The sequence below is a fragment of the Gekko japonicus genome, unplaced genomic scaffold, assembly GCF_001447785.1.
Source record: "Gekko japonicus isolate JY-2015 unplaced genomic scaffold, Gekko_japonicus_V1.1 scaffold37, whole genome shotgun sequence".
NCBI classification, from domain to species: domain Eukaryota; kingdom Metazoa; phylum Chordata; class Lepidosauria; order Squamata; family Gekkonidae; genus Gekko; species Gekko japonicus.
Genome location: NW_015171503.1, coordinates 1,121,155 through 1,147,722, shown reverse-complemented (window position 1 = coordinate 1,147,722; position 26,568 = coordinate 1,121,155). Strand labels below are relative to the sequence as shown.

The following is a 26,568-nucleotide window of genomic DNA, read 5'->3' as shown; positions in this document are numbered from 1 at the left end:
AGAGCCCCCTCCCCCCCCCTTGTTCCTGAGAGCCAGAAGCCGCAGGCTGGGAGGTGCACTGAATTCAACAGCAGAATGTGCCTAGGCTCAAACTAAACAGTACTTCTTTACGAGTCACACAGTAACTGCCTTTTAAACCATGGCAGGGGCCTGATTCTACCGGGACCATGGCGTGGTGGGAGGAAGGGCTCCTGCCCTCCTCCACCCCGTGTCATTTTCCCGATCTGAAATGGTCCCAGGAGAGCAGTTTGGAGCTGCATATACAGTATTCACATTGTGCAGGGGACCTAGATCCAGCTCATGGAAAGTCATCATGTCTAGCCTTGAGCCTTAGGCACATCCCTCTGTTAATGTCAGTATGCATCCGTGTGTGTGCCTGCGCCTTCTGGCTCTATGGCACAAGAGCCATGCAGAGGGATGAACTGGTGGACAGACGGTGCAGCAGCTAGATTGGGTAGGGAAACAGTGGTGTGGGGACTGTAGGGACGCTGAATACAAACCCAGTGGGTGGTTTCTAGATGTGGGGAAGAACGAAGCAAATAAGATGATCTCCTGTGTCTTGAAGGATGCACAAATTTCATACCATTTAATACGCAGCCGTTTTAACTTGCGAAGGAGAACGAGTGGCTAGGAGTTTGTTCATTATTTAAGAGCCACTCTTCTGGGTAAAAAAAAAAAAAAAATGCCCCGGGTGCAAAGTGCTACGACACAGTTGCCTACCTTCTGCGGTAAAGGGCCATTCCCCGCCTTCTCCTGATGCGAGAGGCCCTGCCTCTCAGCTTTCTGATTGGTCACTGTGAGCACTATGTGAGTGCCCGTGGAATCTCTGATGAGGGTAGGGGGAGGCGCTCCTTTGATGAGGTCACTGATGCCTCCACTTTGCTGGCCAAGGAAAAAACGGGAGGTTTGACATGATGACTCAGTGGCAGTTTCTGGGGCCTCCTGCTTCACCATCGCGGCTTCCTTTGGCACAGAGCTTGAATCCGAGGTGTCCATTTGGCTAGTGGTCTGTGTGGGTTTTGCTTGGTCAGCTGGGCAGCTGGGCTGCCCCGTGGATTGGCAACTCGTGAAACCTTTTTCCGTCTTGGCCGGGATGCCAAAGGCTGGTGGCTCAGGGGCTGGAGCCGCGCCTTCCTCCCCAAGCTCCATGGCCGGCAGAGGCTGCTGAGACCGTTTCTCCCGTTCCAGCTGCAGCTTCAGCATCTCTACTAGCTGCTGCTTCTGCCTCAGCATGCGCGTGAGCTCCTCGATCTGCTTGTCTTTCTCTTGCAGCATCTGGTCTTTGTCCTGGGCCTCCACGTCTTTGCTGCGGTTGAAACAAGGCTCCACCCGCGACAGTGGATTTGAGCCGCAGCTGGTGGCTTTGGAGCTCTCTTCCTTCACCAGGAATTGCACCGGGGAGGCTTGCAGGGTGAGCTGTGTCAGAGGAGAGGTCACCATCTCCCCAAAGGCATCCCCGCTCGTTGAGTTCTCGTCCCCGGCACTCACCAGCGAGCGCTCGGAGGGGGTGGGAGACACAGGAGGAGTGGAGCCTGTGCTGCCGAACTTCATCACGCCGTTGCCAGCCACGGTGGCCACGACCACTTCTGCTGAAGTGAGACCTGCACTAACCAGCGCCGGCCCCGTGCCCAGCCGAGCAGCCGGGAAGGCTACCACCACCTCCGCAGCTTTGGGGAAAATCGCCGCGTTGGGCTTTGGAGCGGAGGCTGCGTGGGCAACTGTACCACTCTGCTCCTGGTAGGTCTTGAGCCGCTCAATGAGATCTGTCTTGTTACCCGACACAGGAAGCGCCCTCAGCTTCAACTCTTGCTTCAGCTCTGCCACCTAATAAGAGTTAGAATTGCATCAAAAGCTGCAGTACTTCCGCACAAACTAAACCAGGAGGATGACGCCCTCCAGTTTTTAACACCTTTAAAGTAGCAACAGAACAATCACCTTGTGCCAATTAACATCCACTCCACCCTCAAAGCATTTATTTATTTAGATGTTCAGGTCCCACTTTTGCTCCTCAAGGTGGCTGACGACACTGTTGTCCGCGCCTCCATTTTACCCTCAAAACCACCCAGGCAGATCCAGCTGAGAGACTGTGACTGGCCCAAGGTCACCCAGGGAGTTTTCACGAGTGGGGGATTCGAACCTGGCTCTCCCAGACTCTAGTCTGATATTCCAACCCCTACACCACACTTATTCTACCAGCTGCTATCACAGAGCTAAATGACTGCAGTTCTACTAGCAGCAAACACGTTTATTTTGAAAACCTGACGTCCCAGCATTCTCCATCAGCTACAGTCGCAGCGGCCAGAGCTTACCTTCATTTCATCCAGATTAGGAGGGAGAGTTCCTGGCTTGCCCGTGGGAGCATTGCTGTTTTGTCGCATCAACCCGTTAGAACTGGAAGAAACAGAAGAGGTGCTGCTGACAGCTGTAGAGAGACTACGCATGGGCGGGGCACTACTGCCACTCTGCTGCTCTCCGGGAGGCCTGAGGGGGAAGGAAAGGGTGGACTGAGTACTCCGTGGCAGAGCGGATCCGAGTGCCGTTCCCCACCCACCAGTGGGAAGCCAACACCCATCGCAGGCCTCTTCCAAGACGTCGGTTCACAAGAAACAGCAAGTGCAAACGTTCCCGGCTTAGTGACTGCCAGGGGGGTGCAATTTGTTTTTAATCAGTATTTTTCGGTTTGGGTCTACTGGACCCGAAAAACTTTTGGTATTTCTGGAAAATCAGAAATACTGATTTTTTGGGGGCACACAGTGCTGCGCCGGGGGGGGGGGGAGCCAGCCCGATCTTGCGTCAGGCTTGGCTTCTCCTGCAGCACAGTTTAAACTTTAAAGGATCTGCAGCAGAGGCCTGGCAAACAGCTGAGAGGCAGGCGCAATCTGCTCCTCTCTGTCCACTGTTTTCGGATCTACCCAGTAATTCAGGAAAAAAAAAAAAACCCCAGCTGAAATATACCTGAATATCTTCAGCTCAGGTAGAGCTGAATGGACACCCCTAGTGACTGCTAGGAAAAATCATTTTGGCAGCTTCAGTGTATGCTGCTTGCTAGTACTTATGGATTATGAGTCATGTATGCTGATAGATGTATGCTCTCAGATAAGCAGGAATTGGCTTGGATCCTGCCTAGAATTTCCATGGTGGTGGTGGGGAGAATTTGCACTGACTTCCCCCAAGCCATTCCTGAGAGTCCCCTGCCTCCCAGGACCAATACTGGTGACTCCCGTTTGGTGGGGGCGGGGATGACAAGACTTGCTTGCCCTCCTTATGCCCACAAAAAGAGTAGCTAGGACTGAAGTCACTACCAGTTATTGGGCACTGCAAATTAAATACCCTGCAACTTTTATTTAAAATTGATTTTTGGGGGGGGGGGGGCAAAGACACAAAGTAGTACTGCCAGACACTTCTAAAGTGCTTACATAAATATTGCCCCCACCCAGCACACTGACAGTTTTGCCTAACTTCACTGCTTCTTCAGTAACTCTGCCACATTCACACAGTAAGATAACTTTGAAAATGGCAAGTTATGCACCTCTCTAGATTCGGAATGTGACTGACTACAAGAGTGAATAGTCTCCAGAATAAGAGGGAAACAGTGGGTGATGTACCATGACCTACCCCCTTTCTCTCATTGTGCAGCAAGCCCCCATTTTCTGCTGAAGATGAAAGAACAGCTAGGTAACTAACTGCTGCTCTGACGCCCGCGAAATGGAGAAGAACAAACCGCAGGATGCGGGAACCCATACTTTGGTGGAGCTGGTAAGATGGTCTGATAGTTGTAGTGCTGCTGCTGCTGCTGATTCAGAATCTGGAGCTGCAGAAAGAGCTGCTGCTGCTGCAAGATTTTGGCATACGATGAATCCATGGGAGGGGCTCCTTTGTCCTGCTTTTGGTCCGGCGGGATATACTGATGGTATTTCAGCTTTTTGACTTTCGGCTTTGGCTCCTTGGATTTCTTGCTGCGCTGGGATTTCTCACAGGAGGACTTGGACTGGCTTTGCTGTTTTGAAGTCAGAAAATAGAGGGATCAGGCAAATGCCAGACATGATGACAGTAAGAGTAAAGGGTGCAGAGACAGTAATGATTAGCCCGTTCATCATGTTGGTTCCATACACCAAGTCCCCTTAAGAGACTTTTAGGTTCAACATACACACACAGATTCTCACGTAGCTTTTCACTAAAATATACCAGACTCTTCAGTTAAAAATTGCCAATTACATAACTGTATAAAAATGCATTACATGGTACTGGTTTGTCCTGAAACCATTCACTGACATTTTGTTTGGCAGAATATAAAATTCTTAGCAATTCTCTAAGAGCCATTTTTGTCCCATAAGTAGGACGTGAAGTATTTATGATTCTACCAATAGATTACTAGGTTCACAAGAGACTAAAAGGGCTCCTGTGTCAGAGAAGGCACTGATATATATTGTCGAACACATACTCAAGAGGAAGAGTTTCTTTCTTACCCCCAGGCCCTATTACCACCAAACAGCTGCATTTTATTAGGACCAGTGCCAATGGAGAGCACAGACAAGTTCACAGGCTTAATTTCTTTTTTAATACGCTACTTTGTAAATGAAGACCTCCGTATCATAATGCGTTAAGAGGAGACAGGAAAGGAAATGAGCAAAGGTGCTGATGGCCAAGACCAGAGTCTACTCAGCATCTCTCGCTCAACCCCCACAGTGGAGGGGACTGGATTCCCCCTCCCAGTTTTTAACCCACATGTTAACCTCTTCGTGAAGGTCTACCTTAATAAGGGTTGGAAGTGGTTTGGCAGCAGGAGCCACAACTCCGTTGGTGAGATTAGGAAGCACCAGGGGTGGCAGGGGAGTTGGTGGCTGCTCAGTCAGGAAAGGGGTGTCACAAGGATCTGCACTGGCTTTTAACTGAGATGCAACCTGCAACAATAAACCAGAGTACACACATCCATATTAACAGGGTGCCACAAGGTAGAAACTATTCTATGGAGGCACGGCCTACAGATTATGGCTAAATTCAGACCAGAAAGAGGGAAAGAAAAAAAACCCAAACAAACAAACAAAATGCCTTGTTGGTGACAAAGAACAAGCCAGGAGGCAACTGGGCTCACACACACCCTCCTCCCGACCCCTCAGTGCTGCATTCAGACAGAAGACATCCTTGGATCAGAACTGACAACAGTTTGCTCTGATGTCCCAATTGACAAGGCCAGGAGCCTTAGCAAATAGCGATTTTGTTCCTTGCTTACAAACCACAACTAAATCATAGTATACAAGGGCTCACAGACAAGAAACAAATTATGCAAAAGAGGAAAGAAAACCATAATTTGTTTAGATACAACAACACATCTGATTAGTTCTACACCAGCCAATCTTCAGTCTGAAGCCTAAAGACTTTCTGCGTTGTTCTTCTCATAAACAAACCACAGTTTGTTAATGGTGCAGAAAGTGATACAGGCCCTAGTTGTTGAGGGGTTTTTTACATTTTACTTCTCAGACTCAGATTTACACCCAGAAAGACATCTCTCTGAGCAAGCACAGTTCCCAGCATCAAAGACCAAGGCCAGGAGCCCAGACTCCTTTTCCCCAGCTGAGTTATCACCAGGCCTTCCTTTCCATCTGCTATCCTCCACAAATTAAGCCATTAGTACCATTTTAAGATTCAAACATCAGAGGATTTTTGTTTGTTTGTTTGTTTGGTAGGTATGTTACTGTCATCGATCATTTGTGCGACATTTTTTCCTGCAGGGTTCAGGGCATTGGTGATGCTTGAGAACCCTTGAGGCTGAGGAGCGCAACAGGAGCCAACACTGCACATTCTCACCTGAGCAGGGGATATCACTGTGGGGGTGGGAAGCGACTCGCCAACCCGAGCTTCCATTGGGGATGGCACAGACCCCTGGGATTCATGGCTGGCCGGCTGTTCTGGGGACAGGGCATCACTGCTGTCCTCATCGAAGGAGGAATTATCTGCTACCTTTGGGTAGTTTACTTGCCCCACTGGAAACAATAAAAGCCAAGTTCATTCACCATACAACAGACGATAAGAGTCAATTGTAACTACTATGAGATGTGTCTGGACCATGCTAAAGAAACTTAGGAATGAAAAGGAAGCAAATATAAGGAAGTATAAATCAATGATGCGACCTCATTTGGAGTACGGTGTACAGTTCTGGTCACCACACCTCAAAAAGGATATTATAGCACTGGGAAAAGTGCAGAAAAGGGCAACTAGAATGATCAAAGGGTTGGAACACTTTCCCTACGAAGAAAGGCTAAAGCGCTTGGGGCTCTTTAGCTTGGAGAAACGACGGCTGAGGGGTGACATGATTGAGGTTTATAAGATTATGCATGGGATAGAGCAGGTAGAGAAAGAGGTACTTTTCTCCCTTTCTCACAATACAAGAACTCGTGGGCACTCCATGAAATTGCTGAGCGGTCAGGTTAGAACAGATAAAAGGAAATACTTCTTCACCCAAAGAGTGATTAACACATGGAATTCACTGCCACAGGAGGTGGTGGTGGTTACAAGCATGGACAAGCTTCAAGAGGGAATTAGATAAACATATGGAGCAGAGTTCCATCAGTGGCTATTAGCCACAAGGTATAGATAGGAACTCTAAGGCTGGGGCAAGTGATGCACTGTATTCTTGGTGCTTGGGGGGGTCAACAGTGGGAGGGCTTCTAGTGCCCTGGCCCCACTGATGAACCTCCTGATGGCACTTGGTATTTTTGGCCACTGTGTGACAGAGTGTTGGACTAGATGGGCCATTGGCCTGATCCAACGTGGGCTTCTCTTATGTTCTTAAATGTTAGGTATCTCCTTCGCAATGGCTATCATCAACTGGTGAGATATGGTTAAGCTGGTTAACAGAAATGTTCTTTGTGTGCCTCTGCACAGCAAACGGAGCAACCCTTTCATTACATCCAGGCTTAAGGCCTGACTTTGAGATGCCCAGATCACGAAGAACAAACACGCATGCAAGCAAGAAGTCAAGCAAGCACTGGAAATATAGCACCAGTTTTTGAGGAAGGTGACACAATGGATTATTGTCCTCCGTGTCAACTATGCTACATAGTTATTTCCTTAGCATCCAAGAAGTTTACAGCCTTCCATGAGGAAAGAGATGCTGCTTCACAACAACTTCACAACAGCTGCTCTAAACATTCTCCCCTCTTGAAATCACAACAGAGAGTTATGTGATACGGCCTACGCAAGCTGTGAGGCCTGGACTGCTATTAGAACTTGTAGAATTTGCACAGGATTTCCATCTGTAACAATGAAACTATTCTATTCTGCTTCTATAGACAGAATAAGCATACTGGGAATTGTTCGTAACTTGCCATTGTCTCCAACACACATACACAGACCTGTTCTTGCCACCAACCTTACCAATGATAGCTTCCTTCAGGCTAGATTCCACTGGCAGAATGTTCTTCTCTACCAACTCCATGGGACCCGGCCGCTGGGCAATCTTCTCATTGAGATCATCAGCCAGTCTGGCCCTCTTCAACTTCAGCTGCTTGGCCTGCAGGGAAGGTTCAGCAGATGTCTCTGCTCGAGGGAAGGAGCAACAATATGATCAGTGCAGGATTCACAGATGCAATCACAACCCACCCTCTTCTGAAGCAGACCTTGGTCTCTAGAATCAACTGGAGAAGCTCACTCCCTCAGCCCACCTCAACATGCATGAGTGTCTTTCACCGTAACACCAGCCCTGTGTGTTCGAAACAAATACCCAAATAAGTCGCAGCGTTCAGAGCCTTACTAATAATGAATAAATTGTTCACTGCTAATCCAAATGGATCCCGTGCTTTTACACACATGTACACCTCGCACTTTAAACGCTTTTAGCCGGGTCTCTAGTTCAGGAGAAGTAACTCTAATCAACACCACTTCACTTTGTCTTGGTCCTTTTCTTCACAGCTGTCTCAGGAAGACCATAGGACAACTATTTCTAAAGCAAAGATATCGTTTTGCCAACACTGCAATAATATAAGCGACATTCCTGGGCAACTTTTAAAGCAATGTGCTGTGCTGGGTCTACTGCTGCAGCACCCTGCCGGGACTCCGGAACAGTAGAATGAAAGAAATAACATACGCAGCACAAGCAGTTAAGACATTGGTCCTTGATGAGAACCAACTCTGTCCACCTTGCTCACAAAAGAGGCTTGCCTGTCCATGTGTTCTTATGGTGCATGCTTACGTGATTAAGTGATTACAGGTCTGACAGACTACTCATTCAAACAATCATCTGCAAGATGCTGCAAGAATGAGTTCTCAATCTACCAGTCAAATTTCCAGGCCCTTATTCATTCATTCGCTGACTGAACAAAAGCAGGGGGAACAAACCATGAATGCCACACTAGTAACAAGTGGGAAAGTTTGCCATATTAGGGGCCTACTAGGGACCATACCTTCCAGGATGTGCATTCTCACCAACTCCGATCTCTCTGGCCGGGACCGGATCTTCCGTTTCAGGTAGTCCTCTGTCTGCAGGACAAACAACACAAGACATGCTGGTCCCAAGTAGAACAAGAAGAATTTAATAGCTTAAAAAAAAAAATGCATCTTGGATTATTTGGCATATGGCAACAGCCGTTCCCTTCAGGCTCTAACGAGGCCTGACATTGGAGAGCGCAACAGGCAAAGAACCACCTCACTCACTGGCTAGGCAGGCTGATTCTACAGCACTTGACTGGAAAACCTGAGAAAAATGGGTTACCAACAGGGGTCATTTCCTGCGGGAGCCCACAGGAGCGGAGCTCCAGCAGTAAGGAGCCCAGGGGGCGGGCACATGCAACAAGCCCCGCCCCCTGCTCCCAGCAGCCCTCAATCGGACCACGAGGAGCAAGAAGCAGCCAGGTAAGTTGCAGAGCCCCCCCCCCCCGCCCACCTTCAGGTACAAGCCCTCCCACCTCTGTGAGGACAGATCTGCATGTTCTTCCCCCCCCCCAATAGCTAGCAATCCAAAACAGTCCACTGGAGCCTGAGCGGTGGGTGTTGCCTTCTGACACACTTCCGGTGATGTCAGGGGGTGTGGCATATGCAAATAAGTCATGCTAATAAGTTATGGTAATGAGCTCCTGCACCTCTTTTTCTACAAAATGACCCCTGGTTACCAAACTTAAGAGCCAAGTGTTGTTTGAGATGCTTACACTGCAGTATGTTAAATGTCTGTTTCCAATATGTTTTTGTTTCCCTATTGATAGGGAAACTCAGGCAAAACCAGTCCCATATCTTGAAAGACGGGTCTTCCCTATACTTTGAAAGGGCACCAACATTTGAATTAACTCACTCAGGCTCCAGTTCTCATGGCTTCAAGTACAAATAATTTGTCCAGTAGCCAAGGCATTCATGGGGTAATGCAATGGTCAGATAACTGGACTGGACTAGGCTAGGATCTGAGAAATCCAGGTTCAAATCCCCCAAAGTGCCATGAAGTTCACTGGGTGACCGGGGCCAGTCATTCTCTCTCAAGCTACCCAACCTGACAGGGTTGTTGTGGGCATCAAATGGGAAAAGGAGACACATATACACTGCCCCGCTCTCCTTGTAGGAAGCATGGCCTGAAACTTTACATTCAGATTAAAATGTTGCTCTCATCCAGCTCTCCAGGAGGTCCTAAGATCCAAAAAGAATGGCACCTGCTTCTTCCAAAAAAAATTCATTTAGTTTCTGTTTCATCAGGCCAACACAGAAGGCTTCAGAGGAATCATATAAATTGTAGGGCAGGTAAAGACGGACACTATCTCAGGTCAAGGGCTTTGGGTTTTAGACTCTAATTCAATTGATGATATCACTCACGAAGGGAATGGGAGACACAAAAACTATCATGTCATATCTCAAGATCCGCTAGAGAAAATCAGTGGCTTAGTAGGATTTTAGGCCCAGATTTGGAAGACACCTGGTATAATAACTCTTCAAAGAACTGATAGCTTACCCTGGCCCGTTCCAAACTTCTCCTCTGTTCATGAAATGCAGCTGGACTTTTCAGAGCTGTTGGGGAAATAGCAATGAGAGAATTACACAAGTTGGTACCCTCTTGTTCCTAAATGTGACCAGTGCTAATTTAAAGTTATCCGTGAAGGTACAGGGAGTGCTTCCTGCATATGCTTAGCAGATGGACCAGGTCTTTAACTGATTTAAACCCACATCTTGGTGTTTGGCCAACCTAAACCAGCTGAGAACGTAGTCCATTTTCAAAGACTGCTAGGAACACTCTATGTTTAAAAAGGATATGCTATTGTTTAAAATAAATGCAACCTTTCCTCTATTTGTCTGCCAAAACAAATGACCACCAGACTATTTCATGGGGGACAGAACACCAACACTTCAGCACCACACTGCACAACACATAAGATGCACAGAATATGCTGACATGTCTGCACTCACACTGCATAAAACTGCAATGTTATTAGTATGATCCCCCAATTTGAATTAATGATTTAAAGTAGATACACAAAAAAGGGAGGGAGACAAGCCAAGTAAGAACATTTGTCTACCAACACATAAAAAGGGAGAAAATCTAAGGAGTACTTTTGATTCACAGTAAGTGTTTCTTCTCTCTCTTTCCCCCCCCTCCCCTGGCGCATGGCCAAGACAGGCCCTATTTTAAGACACTGATCAGCTGCTGCCCAGCATTGTACAACTTTGGAAGAGCCCTTTGGCAGGGTTTCCTCTACTAGATTCTGGTAAGTTCTCTAATAATATTGATGCCCGCCAAATGCAGTGCTCCTTAACACATCATGGTAGTGAGCTTCAGCCGTGATCTGTATGCAACAGCGCCATTATCTTTCCAAAGAGGAACAAAAAAGAAAAGAAAGTTATGTTATTACGAGGATTCCACACTAACAGAGTCTATATTACTGCTTATGAAAGAGATGGTCTGTATTTGTATCAATATACTGAAAACTATGCATTAAGGATCCCAACAGAACGACAAGATGCAAACTGTAACAGCTAGAACAGTTTGCATAAAATATATGTAACTGGGGTAATAACATGGTGCCCTTACTTGTTAGCCGACCTGAGCCCATTCGTGGGGAGGGCGGGGTAGAAATTTAAATAAATAAACAAACAATATGTCGAAACATGCCCTGATCTAGAGTGAAGATGCACACAGAAAGAGAAAATGTGAACTGAAGTGGAGACATTTCACGATATAGCCATAAATCATTGTGCAGACACTACGCTTGAAAGATCTACAAGGCTATGGTCTCTTATCTGTTACAAATCCACCACATTCCATAACACTGAATTCAATGTTTTAATATGTCATTACATATTAACTGGAAGTGATTCAGGTGGATGTTTTCCACACTGTACAAGGAACGCCTACATCCCTCTCACTAGTGTTCGTATGTTTATGTTTTACATATATAATGTTTTGAATGTTTTGTTTGTTGCCTTGGGGACCCTAACTGGGTGGAAAACTGGCATATAAATGTTTTAAATAAATAAATTTATATACCAAGCCACTTATGCACTCTTAATTTCATTTCTGTGTGCACTACAGACTACGCTTTTGTCTTTTTCAGCCAGGAAGACTCTCTAATGATTACAATGCGCATCTGTAAGAGTATCAATTACAAAACGCCAAAGTAAGAGGTATTCTGCATTTTCAAACACTCTATAATAAAAACATAAGGGTGTAGCAATACAGGCAACACCTTATTGTCAAGAGTTATTCTAGTTAGGATCTTGGACCGAGCCAAACAAATTAGCTACTGTTGCTGCACTACTATACACTGACCTCTCCTCTTAAGCAGTTGTCCCTTTCAATATACAAGTGTAAGACAGGGAAGAGCGGTGGAAATACAGCATGAACAGATAAGGACAGACCTATGATTTCCATTCAACGAACCCCATGTTCCTTTTAAGAAGACCAAATCCTATATAAGATTAGATATTTTAGTATTAAGGCTTCCAAGGTATGTCAAAAAGCCACAGTTCGACGGTTGGTGGTGGAGAGTGCCAACAAGACGCAGTTGACTTGTGGTGGTGACCAGTGTTCCCTCTAAGCTGAGTTAGTGTGAGCTAGCTCACAGTTTTTAGCCTCCAGCTCACACATTTTTGTCTTAGCTCAGGAAGGATGGCTCCAGGGCAAACTAACTTATGTAGTGGCCAAATCACTCGCTCACAACTTTAATGCCAATAGCTCACAAAGTACAATTCTTGCTCAGAAGACTCCACAGCTTAGAGGGAACATTAGTGGTGACCCCATATGCTTTTCAAGGCAATGGGTTTCCACTGCCTGCCTCTGCATAGCAACGCTGGACTTCCTTGGTTGTCTCCCGCTGAAGTACTAACCAGGGCCAAACAGTTCAACCGTTATACCTTGGTTTAAACCCATTCCCAGACTTTAAAAGCCTTCACTAGCGAATGCAGATGCTGGACTGTGATCCAGCAGGCACCCCCAGAGGGCCTAAAAAGCCACTGAGATAAACTACAACTGACTCTTCCTTTAAACTTTTGAATCCTATTTTCTCCCATCTGAACAGTGTATACTCAAGGAGAAAACAGACCTGCTGTGGAGAAGTTTTCTACAAGCTTCTAGAGTTTTACAGCTGAGTGCTCCCCCTCCTCTTGTCACTACAGAGCTCAGACTGTTTCTGCCCACACAATCACATGATGAGGGGTGGGGGGAGTGTAAAGAACTTTGAATCTGAACAGAATTTTAAGGGAACCAAGGTTTGGTTCAGGCTTCGAATGCGGCCTGCTTGTGAGTTAAACAGAGTTCAAAACTGCCTTGCTGAAAAAGAACACAGTGACCTTGTACAGCTGAGATAACAGCACCTGCAGAAGGAAGTGTGAAGCCTGGTACCAGCTTTCCAATTAGCCACATTCCTTTCAATTGGGCCCATGATTTGCACTTGTGGGAAGCTGCACATTGGCTTTGTTCCTTCCTCCCAGGCCAGACCACCATTTACATCACCTGTTCAGCCATTGGTTCAGCACTTAGGCTACGTGTCATCACTTAGAGACCTTACTGGTTCATAGGCCTGGAACCGCAAGGGTCCCTTTACCCATAAAGACATGAGATGTTCGTCTATCCTCAGCTTAATCATGGCTACCTGAGACCCAGCCATTTAGACATCTTCTTGCTCACTTTCAGCAATCTTGGATACTTGTTTGCATGGGCCAAACAGCTCTGGCCTGTGGTGACTCAGGAGTAGAGCCACTTTGGATCACTGGAACTTCCATCTGAGAATCAGTAATATATTGTAGCTTGGAACCGGTGTATTACAATTTTAGCTAGCCTTTAAAACTCTAGATTTCTTATTTTTATCTTTTGTTTCCGCTTGAAGTATTCTTGCACCTTAATACAAATATATTTCAATTTACTTTTGTGGTCATTTGCTTTCACAATCCTCAAGTCTAAATCCAGAGCCGACACTGGCTGAACACCTACCAGTGTAATTTGTCTTTTGTGAGAAACTCCTTCTATGAGCCTTCCTTGCAGGGTGGACTTTCTGATTTAGACTCAGGAGGGTTAGAAGCTTTGCCCTTTGGCTTCTGACTATTAGATTAGTTAAAGGGGCTGGTGGCAGACTAGCAGACTGGTGTGTGAACAATCACATCGCAGGGTTTTGTACTTTTGTGTTGCAGCCCTGTAACAAAATTTGGCCTGGGCTGGGCTAAGTGATCTTTTGACAGGGAGCACTCTTCCCTCAGTCCTTCTTTCCACCACCATGGAGATTAAGAATACTGAGTAGAGCCCATAGTAGGGAAAGAGGGAGGGATGTGTGCCTGCACAGAAGACTCTCGATGAACATAAGTTACAGGTAAGTGCAACCATGTTTTCATCTTTGTGTCTTCTGTGCAGTTCCACATGGGAGATTAGCAAACTGGCTTATCAGGGAAGTGGGTGTGGGCCAATTAACACAATAGTGACTGCAGCACTGCTTTCCCCACAGCCAAGTCCTTCCTGGAGTCCACATCGATGCAGAAGTGCTTAATGAACATTGACAGTGAGGACCAAGTCGCTGCTTTGCAGATCTCTGTGATGTCAAGGGCGGCTAGGAAGGCTGCAGAGGATGCTTGAACTCTGGTCGAGTGCGCCTTCAGGGGAAACAAGCATTCTAAATGGGCTGCATCATAAGAAATTTTTATGGCAGCCATTACCCACCTATAAAGAGTTTGTGCAGAGACTGCTTTTCCCTTGTTTGGTTCAGCAAAAGAGTTGAAAAGGTTGGTGTCTTTATGAAAAGACTATGAATGATCCAAATAAAATAATAATGCCCTCCTCGCGTCTAGTGTGCGCATTGCTTGTTCAGCTGGGGATTGAGGATTAGGAAAAAACCCTGGTAAAACTATGTCCTGCAACAAGTGGAACTGAGAGACTACCTTTGGAGTAAATTCAAGACTGGGTCTCAAGACAACCTTGTCCTTGTGGAATCCAAGAAAAAGGGCATCATGCCAGGCCACGTAATCCTTGGACAAATGCCTTGCCACTATACATGTTTCATTAGGTTGAATTGCGGGTTACTGATATTGTATAACTTTTAGTTTTGATGTTAGTTATCTATTAGTTTGATGTAGCTATAGTTGTTATGTATGTCAACAAGATACTGTTTGGAAAGTTAATTTCTCCTTTTTGTTGTTACTGTATCAATATTTTTTATTGTATGTTGTATGTAATAAAATAATATTTTTTTAAAAAAAGAAAGGGCATCATGCCTCAGTGCTCTCAGTTTGACCACCCCGCGTGACAACGTAATTGTAACTAGGAAAGTTGTTTCATAGGATAGGGAAGAAAGATCACATGAAGTCATCGGTTCAAACGGTTTATGTATTAACTGGGAAAGTACGTGAGATAAGCTCCATTGAGGGAGCGGGGTTTTTACAGGAGGGTATAAATTGAGCAAACCTTTCATAAAACTTTTTGAAAGTGCATTTGAAAACACAGGTTTAGAATCCACACCAAAATGGAACACAGATATAGTCACCAAGTGAACTTTAATAGAGGAAGTAGATAGCCCTGTGTCTAGCAATGAAAGGAGGTATTCAAAAATCTCTGCCAAGGGGCAGAATTCAGGTTTAATTTTTCTGTCTGTTGCCCAAGCTGTGAAATGCTTCCACTTAGATCTGTAGAACTTCCATGTAGCTGGTTACAGGAGAAAAGTAAAAAGTCGGCTACTTTGTTGGAGCAGTGTTCTACAGAGAAATGTACCATGTGCGTAGGTGTAGCATTTCTACATCATAGTGTCGTTGATGTCCTACGTAAATGATGTCTTGGACTACAGATAGGGGAATAACTCGGCCCCCGAAGAGGCTTTGCAGCATGGGAACCATGACTGTCTTGGTCAAAGTGGAACTATGAGAATGCAAGTTGTCCTGTCTGATTTGAGTTTCATTACTACTTTCTGAAGAAGTGGGAAAGGTGGAAAGGCATAGTATAGGGCACGAGACCTATGGAGGAGGAACGCATCCCCTAATGACTGGTCGATTGTGGAGATCCGGAGCAAAAGATCTGGCATTTTGCATTGATCTCTGATGCAAATAAGATCTATGTCGGGGCAGCCCCAAGTTTGAAAAATTGGGCAGAGATACTTCATGTGCATAGACCACGTTTGGGTGGAGCTGAAGTCCGCTAGGGTATTGTCTTGCCCCAGCACATATATGGCCATGATGTGTATCCTGTTTTGGATGGCTTGTTCCCAAAGGAGGGAAACCTCTCTGAATAATCTCAGGGAGCCCATCCCCATTTGTTGATGTAAAATTTAATGGCCATGTGGTCCATGGACAGTAGGCCTGTCTTCAGAGAAGCAATGGCATATCTAACTGCTCTAATCTTTAACATGTTTATATGGAGTTTCACTTCAGTTACACTGTTAATAGAGATGGAATCACAATGAGCTCCGCATACCTTTAAGGAGGCATCTATATACAGATGGAGGTCAGGATCAGGAGGGGATAAAGCTACACCTTTTAGAAGGTTGTCATCTGGAGACCACCAGGACAATGAGCAAATGATCACCCTAGGAATGGAGAATTGCTCCCATTGTGGGTCTGTTCCCATTCTAAAGTGTCTCAGGAACCAATTTTGCAGAAGGCGCGTACAAAGGCTCACATGTTGGATCGCTACTGTGGTGGAGAGCATTAACCCCAAAAGTTTCAGGATACGCAGCGCTTTCTGGAAATGTGTGTGAGAGAAAGGAGAAACCAACTGTTATATGGCCTTAGCCTTAGGTACTGGGAGATAAACCCTGTGGGAGACTGAATTGAGCCTCGCTCCTATGAACTCAATTTCCTGATTGGATGTCAGAGTGGACTTTTTAAAATGTATGAGTACCCCTAACCATTCTAGTGTGTTTACTGTGAGGGAAGTGTGGGATACTAGCTGATCTCTGGAACTTGCAACGAGGAGCCAGTCATCTGGAAATGGATAAAAAGAGCAGCCCCTTAATCTGAGAAAGGCGATAAATGCTGAAAAGTACTTGGTCAAACCAAAAGGGAGCACAGAATACTCATAGGAGTGACCTGCCAATCTGAAACATAAGAATATTTTATGATTGTCCTGAATGGAAATACGGAAATATGTGTCCTTTAAAACAAGGATGGCAAACCAGCACTCTTTATCAATGAAAGGAAATATGTCTTCCAGGGTCACCATACAGAATTTATGGATGTGTAAATACTTGTTAAGTTGTTGGAGGTCTAGGATGGGCCTCATGCCCCTGTCTTTCTTTTTTTACCGGATAATAATTTGAATAGAAGCCATCACCTTGTTCCCAGGTGGGAACTATTCGAACTGCATCTTTATACAGGAGCTGTTGAACTTCCTGTTGCAGAAGTACATCATGAGGGGATGAAATGGGTCTATAACTGGTACAGGTACAGATTTAAATTCGAAAAAACAACCAAACTTTTATTATTTTTAAAACTCAAACATCATCTTTAATAATAGACCAACGTTGTTCAAACGAAACAAGTCTAGCTGCAAACTGAGGTGCAGTTAGCCATTGCTGGGCCCTACCTTTTGACAAAGGGTCTTTGGGGGAATGTCCATGATGCCATCTCTGTCTAGGCTGCTGTTTTCTAAATTGAGAATGTGAGCTGTATTGGGTACAATATTGTTGGTTGTTGGCAGGATGAAATCTATACCCTTTTCTGAAAGGAGGTTGTTGGGTATGCCGGGGGGAAAACCTGGACTTAAAGGCTGCCAGTTGTTGGGCAGTTATGCCCAAAGATCTTGCTGTGAATCTATTTTTACGAGTTTTCTCCAGGACCTCGTCGGTTTGCTCACTAAATAGTGTCTTCCCCTCAAAGGGGAGATCTTCCACTCGAGCCGTAGAGTTTGGGGGTAGAGGGGAAGCCCATAGCCAAAAGTGTCTTCTAATAACAATAGTTGAGGCTGTAGGTTTACTAAGGGCATCTGCTACATGCCTTGAAGCATTGAGTTCCTGCTTAGTTAGCTTTAGACCTTCTGATTGGATGGTCTTAGCATGATCTTTCTTGTCCACTGGCAGGGATTCAACATACTGGGTCATTTGATCCCTAAAGTGGATGTGGTAATGGGCCATAACAGCTTTAAAATTGGCTATACGAAGTCCCAAAGCCCCAGAGATATAAACCTTAAGGCCTAATATATCTAATTTGCATCCCTCTTTGTCGAGAAGGGAGGAGCACACTCCACCTAGTCGTTTAAAGGGAAGGACCTCTGTAAACATAGGATTAGGTGGATGATGATGATAAGAGGAATTCAGAACCCTCCTCCTTGATCTCATGTAAATGTTCCACTCGTTTGGTGGAAGATTGAACTGAAAATTGTCTTAGGAATGTCTTGGATCTCCTTCAGCATAGGTATAGTTATGGGCCCTAAGTCTGAGGAATATAGAATGTCCATAATGGAATCCTCCTCTGTTGATTTAGGAGAAGTATATGTAAGGCTTTCACCATTCCTATTAACTGTTCAGAGTAAAGTCTAAGGTCTTCAGTAGGGGACACCGATGTGGGAATTCCCAACATTCTCATCTGGTGATGGCATAAAAGTCGGCTCTGATTCAGAGTCAGAAAGATGCTCTGTCAAGGTCTCTGGGTATGCAGAAGGCTCCGTAGATTCATGAGTGGAATGGTGGCTTTCAGAGGATTGAGATCTTCTAGATCAGGGGCATCAAACATAAGGCCCAGGGGGCGGAACTGGCCCGTCCAGAGCTCTTATGCGGCCCACAAACAGCTAGTGCAAGGGAGGGCACAGGAAACTCCAATTGTGGCTTCAACATGGCAGAACAACCTCATCTGCTGTTGTCAAGCAGTGTGGGAGCATCTGCCCAGTGCTGCACTGCTGGGTCTCCAGTCTGCCCATATGGGTATTCCTCTGGACTCTTCTCCCAGCCCATGGGGCTTTGCAGTAAGCATACACCAATTTAGAGCTTACCAGCTGCTGTCCTTTATACAGTTTATATCTTCAGTACCCGGCATTATGTTTTATGGCACACATGACCTGGCCTGACAAAGTGACATTTATCTTAGATCCGGGCCTCGTAACAAATGAGTTCAACACCACTGTTCTAGATGACCATGGGTGTCAAGGAGGTGTTTGACTTCAACCTCCTGGAAACTGGGTTCCACTGGTACCAAGCAGGCATGAACCAGGGGGGAATATGGCCCCACTGAAATGGGTAGCCCCAATTGGGTGTCTGGGGTGTCACAGACCTCAGAGTGTGAAGAATGCTTTGTCAAAGCTATCTTTGGAGTTGAAGGAACAAATTCAACATCATCATCATCTGAAGACTGCTACCTCTAAACATCAGAAACAGTGACGGTTTGTGTGGTCGTCAAAACTGAGTTGCACTCACATTCGAAGAGCTGCGTCAGCATTGAGAATAAGGACTTCGACGCCGAAGTGACCTCGATCAGCAATCAGATGTCACTGATGATCGTCAAAGAGAGTTGGATTGTTGACTTCAAGTCGACGCTGGTGAGTGGTGCTGTGGTGAGGTCAATTCTATACATTGTGTCAACTCCAGAATCAGATATTTTGATCGGGTCTTGGAGTTGAGTGCCTTGGGAGCAACAGTAGAAGATGTTTTTGGATTTTTTTCTTCGCCTTTTTTACCAGCAGTTCAGATGCTGGTCTCAGGCTTTGGTCTGATGTCTCTGGTTTTTTAACAGGGACTGACACCACTGAGGAAGTCCTGGTCCATTTCTGAGGGGAATCCATGGATTTTGGAACCCCAAGAGATCGCTCCCACAACACAGCTTTCAACTTTGGGGGTGAGGAGACCACGTTCTACACAAAGAGGTGTTATGGCCTTCCCTCAAGCATATAAGGCACTGAGTACGCTCATCATTCTGTGCCATTTTAGTGCCACAAGAGTGGCATGTCTTGAAAATAGTCATCCCTGTTCATTCAAGAGAGGAATGGAAAGAATTCTGTAGGAAGAAAACCTACTATTTGATGTTAATCTCCTGAGATAAATCACCTGAGGTAAGAAACACTGTAGAATGTCCTTTCTCAACAGCGGCAGAAGAGTGCTCCTCCCAACCCCTCGTCACATGATTGTTTGGAGGGGAACAGAGTCTGAGCTCTGTAGTGCTGAGGGTAAGGGGAGCACTCAGCTGTAGAATTCTAGAAGCTTGTAGAAAACTTTTCCATGGCAGGCCTGCTCTGATGCAGTCCCATGTGTGCCTGCACAGAAGACATGAAGATGAACTTTATGTTTCCATGTACACATTTTTATTCATAACAGCTTTTGAGTTCAAAATTCAGAATTAGACTAGTGATTCACAACATGCATGAGACAATGTTTAAGAGTTTTGCTATTCTTCTGACTTACACATAAGGCTAGGTGGCTGGAAAGAGGTGCCAAAGGACCCTCCTCAAGATGCCTCCACTATGTGCCCCTCCCCCTTGATATGCAGCTTATGTGCTTTCCCTGCAGGGTTTAAGAGAGAATACAGGACCCAAGAATATCTACCTGATGCATGCATGGTGACAGTTGGGAGAAGCTTCAGTGCTACTTCTCTAGAATTTGTTATATACCACAACAAGGCATGCAATTTCCTCAGTAGTCTGAGCAACAAAAAGGAATGATGACTAACCATACTGCCATGGTCTGCCATGTTCTCTGCAAAAGCCCTGCTCTGTTTGCCCCTTCTTTTAGAAGTAAGGCGGGTGGCAACTAGAGAAAGGGCTTTTCTAATGGTGGCACCTTGTCTATTAAATGCCGTTCCTCTTGAGGCCTACACTGCTTTCTTTTAGGGTAATCTTTCTGTTCATCCAGGCTCCTAATTAAGGTTTTGAAAAAATAAATAAATAAGCATTGTTTTACAGTCTGTTTTAGCCAGAACAATATTTATCACCCTTTTAAAAAATTTCCATGTTTGGTGTGGTTTTACAGTCTGGCTGTGCTTTTGAATACTGGGTTTCAATAGATTTGTGACATTTTATATTGTAAGCCGCCTGGGGCCAGTTTCCTGGAGAGGTGGCATAAAAATTTTCAAAGTAAATATATATATACATAAATAACCATGCTGATCTTTTAGTGTATATCCCAAAGGCAGTTTGTAGTTGGATTCATCATAATCTCTTGCGGGTATTTCTCCAGAGAAACACTCTAGTTTGTATTTCTCCCCAGCGCTGGCACTAAGACAAAGTACAGAACTTTCATATTTGACCTCTGAAAATGCCAAAAGGGAACAAGTCTCTCTTTACTTCCCCCTAACATTCTCTTGGAAGGAAAACATATCTGAAAAGGATCACTGCAGCAGTATCAGACTTCATCCAAACTAACTAAACAGTGTACATTTTTCTTGGCTGCCTAAAAAGTACATAACAAACGGCCTGGAACTGTCAAACAATTATACCATGTCAGTTATGAGGCCAAGAAACTTTTTCCAGCACAAAGCTTCAAAACGTAATCTAGATGCAAGCAGCCATATTTATGAACTGCAGTAACCCACTCTGAATTACTGTTGAGAAAATAACTGTCATTTTCAGTTTTCAGTTAAAAAAAAATTGATCTTCAAGATTATGGAGAAAAACTTGAAGACACGTCTGAAGCTAATGCTTACTATCCAGATATAAGTTTCCTTGGTCCAATTAATGTTTAAGATATTCATTCCAAATTTAAAGTTTCTGCTTTGTAGTGCTCCTATTTTGTTGACAGACAGGGCTTTGCAAGAAAGGCAAAATACTGGTAATGGTTTTATATGGGCAAGTAATGGGGCTGCTTTGGGGCAAATGGTGAACAATATGATGGTGGAAATTCAATGTGTAGAAATATATTTTGAAAAAGAATTCTTCCTTCTTAACTGTGCAAAAATTAAAATACCCAAGAATGATTAAGACGTAGTACTGAATGCACTAACTATAGGCAAATTGCTTTTTATGAGACACAGAAAGTCACAAATCTCCCCTAACAATGGAAATCTATAGATTTCTTTAGTGAAAATGGTTAAAACCCTTAAAAACAGAAAACTTAATGAAGTTTGGTCTGTCTTGGTAGTAAATATAATAAATTAATGCTCCACACCTAACTTTAATTTTATACTGAACTGTAATTTTATTTAGATATGGGTGTAGTCAATTTAATGAGGTAATCACACCTATAATTAATACAAGAAACATGTTGGGACAATTTAGCGCTTAGGAATGTATTATTTTAGACTAATCTATTATGCCCTTGGTATTTATTTACTGTATACCTATTTAATATGTATAGAGAATTCACAACTGGTTGGTATTGATCCACAGCACATGTGCTATTAATTGTATATTTATTAGGTGCTTAATACTAAAATGTTCACTCGTGGTTCCTTTGGTGCTCACAATTAATTCCCCCCCTATGTATTTGTCATATTATTTTTAAAAATATGCTGCTTTAGGAATAACCCATTCATTTATTGCAGCAAAAATAAAAAGCTGGCTAAACTACCTATACACATTTATTCAAACATTTCCATCACATCTGTCTTCAACACTGACCCAAGGTAGCTTACAGGATCAGATCACCTGCTGGAAGTGCCCCCTCTGTTTCCAGACACCATTCAAAGTTCTGGTTCTTAACGTTAAAGCTCTATAGGGTTTGGAGTCAGGATACTCGAAGGAATGTCACCTCCCCTACTATGCAGCCCACCAGTTAAGATCTTCCCTTGCAAGCCCTGCTCTCTGTGCCCCCCCCCCACCTTCACAGATGAGACCGATGGCAACTACAAAGTGGTCCTTTCCAGAGGTGGCATCTTGCCCAAGGAACATCCTTCCCCTTGAGGCTTGCCTGGCACCTTAACCTCCTGTCTTTTAGGCAGTGGGCCAAATTGCTTCTTCTCACCTAAGGTTTTTAATTTGGGTTTGATCTTTTTACATCATTTTTAGAGGCTGCTATTCTAGCCTGAGAACTATTTTAAGAGGCAAAGTTTAAGCTGCCCAATGTTATGTGCTGTTTTTCTGCTCCAGCTGGGGTTGTTATGTTTTAATTTGTAAGCCACCTTGTATAGATTCTCTGGAAAGACAGGAAAGAAAAATCCATCAAAAATTAATCTAATTTGTTAAGTAATAGCATACTGTCTGTGGACAGAAGCCATACTGCAATCTACTGGAGTTAATTAATGGTATTACTACCCACATGGATAAGAAATTGAACAAACATTTTTTCTAAAGACTGACGAATTTCCTAACCCAAAGAACTTAATGATAGGTAGACAACAGAAACGATTAGTAGAGAAGGACTAGTTTGCAACACAGGGCTTTGCACTAGTACATGCATATTTAAAGGAGTCATATATAGACCTGGGGAAGAAGCGCTATTGATATCATAAAATTCAGGCAAAGCAGATTATACACAGTTAATCTATGTAACAGACTGCCATTAGATATAAGGAGGGCAGACAGTATAATTAGATTTTAGAAGGATTTGTTCAATCCATTACAAGGCATCAACCAAGCTGGTGAAGGTATGTATCGGCATCATGAAGGTATTCTTACGCCTTTGATTGCCAGATGGCAGGAATGAATTTTTTTAAATGACGTACTTATCCTTCACTGCATCTGTTGCATTAGAAAGTCCAAGGCCAGGGTCTCAGGCAACAGTGCGATCACTAAAAGCCTGCAAAATATTGTCTGCATTAGCTTAGGGTGAAACTATGTTATACTGAAAATGGCAGCCATGCACTGATCTCCTTTCCATAACATCTGGCCGAACTCACCCAGGTGCTTTTAGACTCGGCATGTGATGGTAATGTGTAGTTCAAATGCAATGCTACTGCTTGCTTTTAGAACCCTTCCTGTTGAACCCATGAGCCCTTGTCTTCTGTCCCAAAGTCCAGCCCTGACAGCACCATTGCTGAACACCACACATTCCATGCAAAATTTGTTTTATCTTATCCTGAAGGGCTTCATATTATCTTTCTTTTAAAATATCTACCATGCCCAAAATCACATATCAGTTGTAGTGTGACATTCATGACCTGGCTCAGGTTTGACAATTAAAGAGCTGGTTCTGTGGGTTCTCTTCAAGGGAAAAATTGATATAATGTTTCACTGCATTCACCACTATGAAAGTAGTTTGCATAAATGCAGTAAAATAGGGCAAATGCAGGTGCAGCCTCCTTGCTATTTTGCAGATTAACATTACAATCCAAGCAGATGATATTCATCTAAGTCTATGAACATGGGCAGGAAGATACTGTAAACAATTCCTTTATTGATGTAGCAAGGAGTCAAGCGGCCACGAGAACAGGTGTACCTCTGGAGCAGTAGCTTCCCACCTTCACCTTCCCCAAGTGATTGCCTGTGACCACCAAACAGGCACTGCTACACTTAAATCTTAGCCAAAAGGCCAAGAAGCCCAGTCTACAACACTGGAGAGATAAATGCCCACTTCCCATAATCCAATAGATTGAGGACCCTGCAACCTGATCCACATTCGAATATATGGCATACAGACGACAACTGTAGAAAAGAGCAAGAGTCCAGTAGCACTTAAAAGATGAACAAAATATGTGGCAGGGTATGAGCTTTTGTGAGTCACTGCTCACTTCTTTAGATACAGCAACTGTGATACGACAACTGTGTACATGAAGATATTTTAAAATATTTTTTAAAATATTTTTACTTATTTGGAAACCCTTGATAGATGCTTATCTGTAGACTTGCTACCACTGTTACAATTTGTTGATTTTTAAAAAATTTCTTCTCTGTTTGGGGGCTTCAAAACTAAATTTTACAAAATTAATATATATATTTTAAAATAAGAATTTTTTTAAAGGCAATGTTGGGAGCTGGGGGACCAGCATGGACATAAAGCCATATAACTGTTTGGAATGAGATGGGGGTAACATACAACATTACACCTGCCTCGGTGGGGAGGGTGGGGTATAAATTGAATGAATGAATGAATGAATGAATGAATAAAACACCACCTCTCTCTGACACCACAGGCACTTTCCCAGGTGCAGGAGGCCCCACTGACATAATAAGAAAAGATAGGCAAATTTGCCTGCTTCAGACAGCTCGCTGCAGCCAGCCATGTTGTACTTATACTAGTCCCCCAAACCTTCACAACAACTTTTGGCACTCACGGAGAGCTGAGGTAGGAAGTAGTTGTGAAAAATTGAGCTCTGTTAGTGTGATCCTCTACGGCTGCAAAGGATCTAATCCCTCCACTGCTTAAAAAAACTAGGAACAGAAACTACAGTCTAAAAAGGATTGTGCATGCAACACGGCTTGTATTTGTTATGCAACTAAGATTTGATGTTGAAGAAATGCCTTTTTGGGGTAGAGGGCTGACCTGACTAAAACCTTTACCAGGAGGTTTTAAAGGTTTTTCTCTCTGGGCATAGAACAGAAAGGAAGGGGAAAGTCAGTTCAATTGCTTTCCAGACTTACCTCAGCCCACTTTCATACAAATGCTAATAGATCTAGCAGGAGAGATAAATGGGTGGGTCAAGCTCTCCCCCTTCTCCCAGCAGGGAACAGAGATTTGGAGGACTTTAGTCTAGAAAAGTTCTAGGAATAATCTCCAGGAAAAGCTTCAATGACCCAGCCTGACCTGGTTAGTGGGTGAGGAAGAGAGGTGACAAAACTCCTGGAAGCAAGAATGAAGGCCTTTTTTGTGCTGAGTCCATCAGAGCAGACAGAACTCTTAACTGAGGTCAGAAGGAGGTAGCCATTACCATGTGGTGCCCTAGACAGCCAGAGAAAGCTGCAAGGTAATGGTAACTCGATAGAGATCTATAACATTATAAGCTAAAGAGCCTGTCCTATATTTTAACATCTGATAGGGCATGTATAGAGAGATGGACAGAGGAATTGCATTTTACCTATTTTTTTTAATCCCTTGCTTAATCTGGTGCTATGCTAAAAGTATGCTTGTGAACATTTTCTCTTTAATAAATACCTTATAACTTTTGATGGTGGTAGTGGTTCTCTACAACACATAGACCTCCACAGTCTTGGAAATGCTATTTTAAAAGGGATGCTGGGGGAAGGCAGTCAGTTGGCAAGTGGCTATTCCTCCAGTGGTGCACAAGGCAGTAACGGCCACATGGTGACCAAGCGCTGGGCAGTGGGAGACGCAGAAGCAAGGCCTCAGACTTTAGAAGGGAAGCTGGGAGTCAGGTGGTGGCAGTGGTTATCTTGCAGGCCGGAGCAGGACTGTTCTGCCACAGATGCTTTCAAAAATCTGCCCTTCTTTTTTCTGTGCATTTGTTCATCCAGCATTCTCAGACATCACACACAAAAAAAGGCTCCCTGTAACATTTGGTATGTGTGACCCTGAGTGACTAAACCAGGAAGTACCAAATGGCTTGGCTTCGTAGGACAGCAGTAGTATCAAAAACAAAATTACTTCTTGGCCAAAGGTCCCTGAATTGCCCTGTATAATGGGAACACTCAGTACATTAAACTTGGCATAAATCATTGTTCAGGATAGCTTTGTTGTTCACATTTAATGTTAACTAAGCTATCTTTCCCATCAGACCAAACTGGTGAGGAAGCAGGGCATAAAGAACTTCCTTTAGTTGATAAAATTAATGGAAACAGCCTAATATTGCTCACTACTGCTGCTTATCACTTTACTCTTAAAATACATACAAACAGAATCTGCTTCGGAGTGTTAACAGCTTTAGGAGTCATGGAAATCTATGGATTAGTGCACAGATGTAGCACACAGATTACACACTTTCAGTAAATTTCTAGGAGATGGAAGAACTACTGTTAGTTATGTACCCTGCTGATATTTAAATTACATGACAGTGGATTGTTGCATCCCTGCTATGGCATTGGTTTAGTTGGGTTCCAAACGGATAAAGCACATCATTTCTGTAGAATGAGATGCACTGCTATTTCAGGTATTTCATGTTATCTAACAGTAAACCTTTGCAACACAGAAGGAAAACATTTGCAGCCGTTCTACATGAGAATACCATGCTACAGACGATTACAAAATATCTCAAATAATTTTTATATATTTTTTGTTTTATATTTTTACAATTTATTCACCATATATTATTTATCATATAAGGCTTAATACACAGAAAGAATCATATATCAAAACATCTAAGTATCGTCTCTTAATATATCACAAAAGATATTGCACAACCCCTTTATTAATATCAGTCCTCCTTAATTATACAAAAGTT

At 44.0% G+C, this 26,568-nt stretch overlaps 1 protein-coding gene across 1 annotated transcript in view; it reads right to left on the bottom strand.

Moving 5' to 3' along the window:
• MKL1 (megakaryoblastic leukemia (translocation) 1) overlaps positions 1–26,568 on the bottom strand; it is a 39,783-nt gene that overhangs the window by 7,440 nt on the left and 5,775 nt on the right. Inside the window, exons 2-9 of the mRNA XM_015419215.1 lie at positions 9,926–9,981; positions 8,400–8,475; positions 7,375–7,536; positions 5,806–5,981; positions 4,752–4,901; positions 3,744–3,997; positions 2,310–2,481; positions 721–1,824 (exon numbers count right to left, since the gene is read on the bottom strand). Coding sequence (XP_015274701.1) covers positions 721–1,824; positions 2,310–2,481; positions 3,744–3,997; positions 4,752–4,901; positions 5,806–5,981; positions 7,375–7,536; positions 8,400–8,475; positions 9,926–9,981 — 2,150 coding nt within the window. The remainder of the gene's footprint in view (positions 1–720; positions 1,825–2,309; positions 2,482–3,743; positions 3,998–4,751; positions 4,902–5,805; positions 5,982–7,374; positions 7,537–8,399; positions 8,476–9,925; positions 9,982–26,568) is intronic.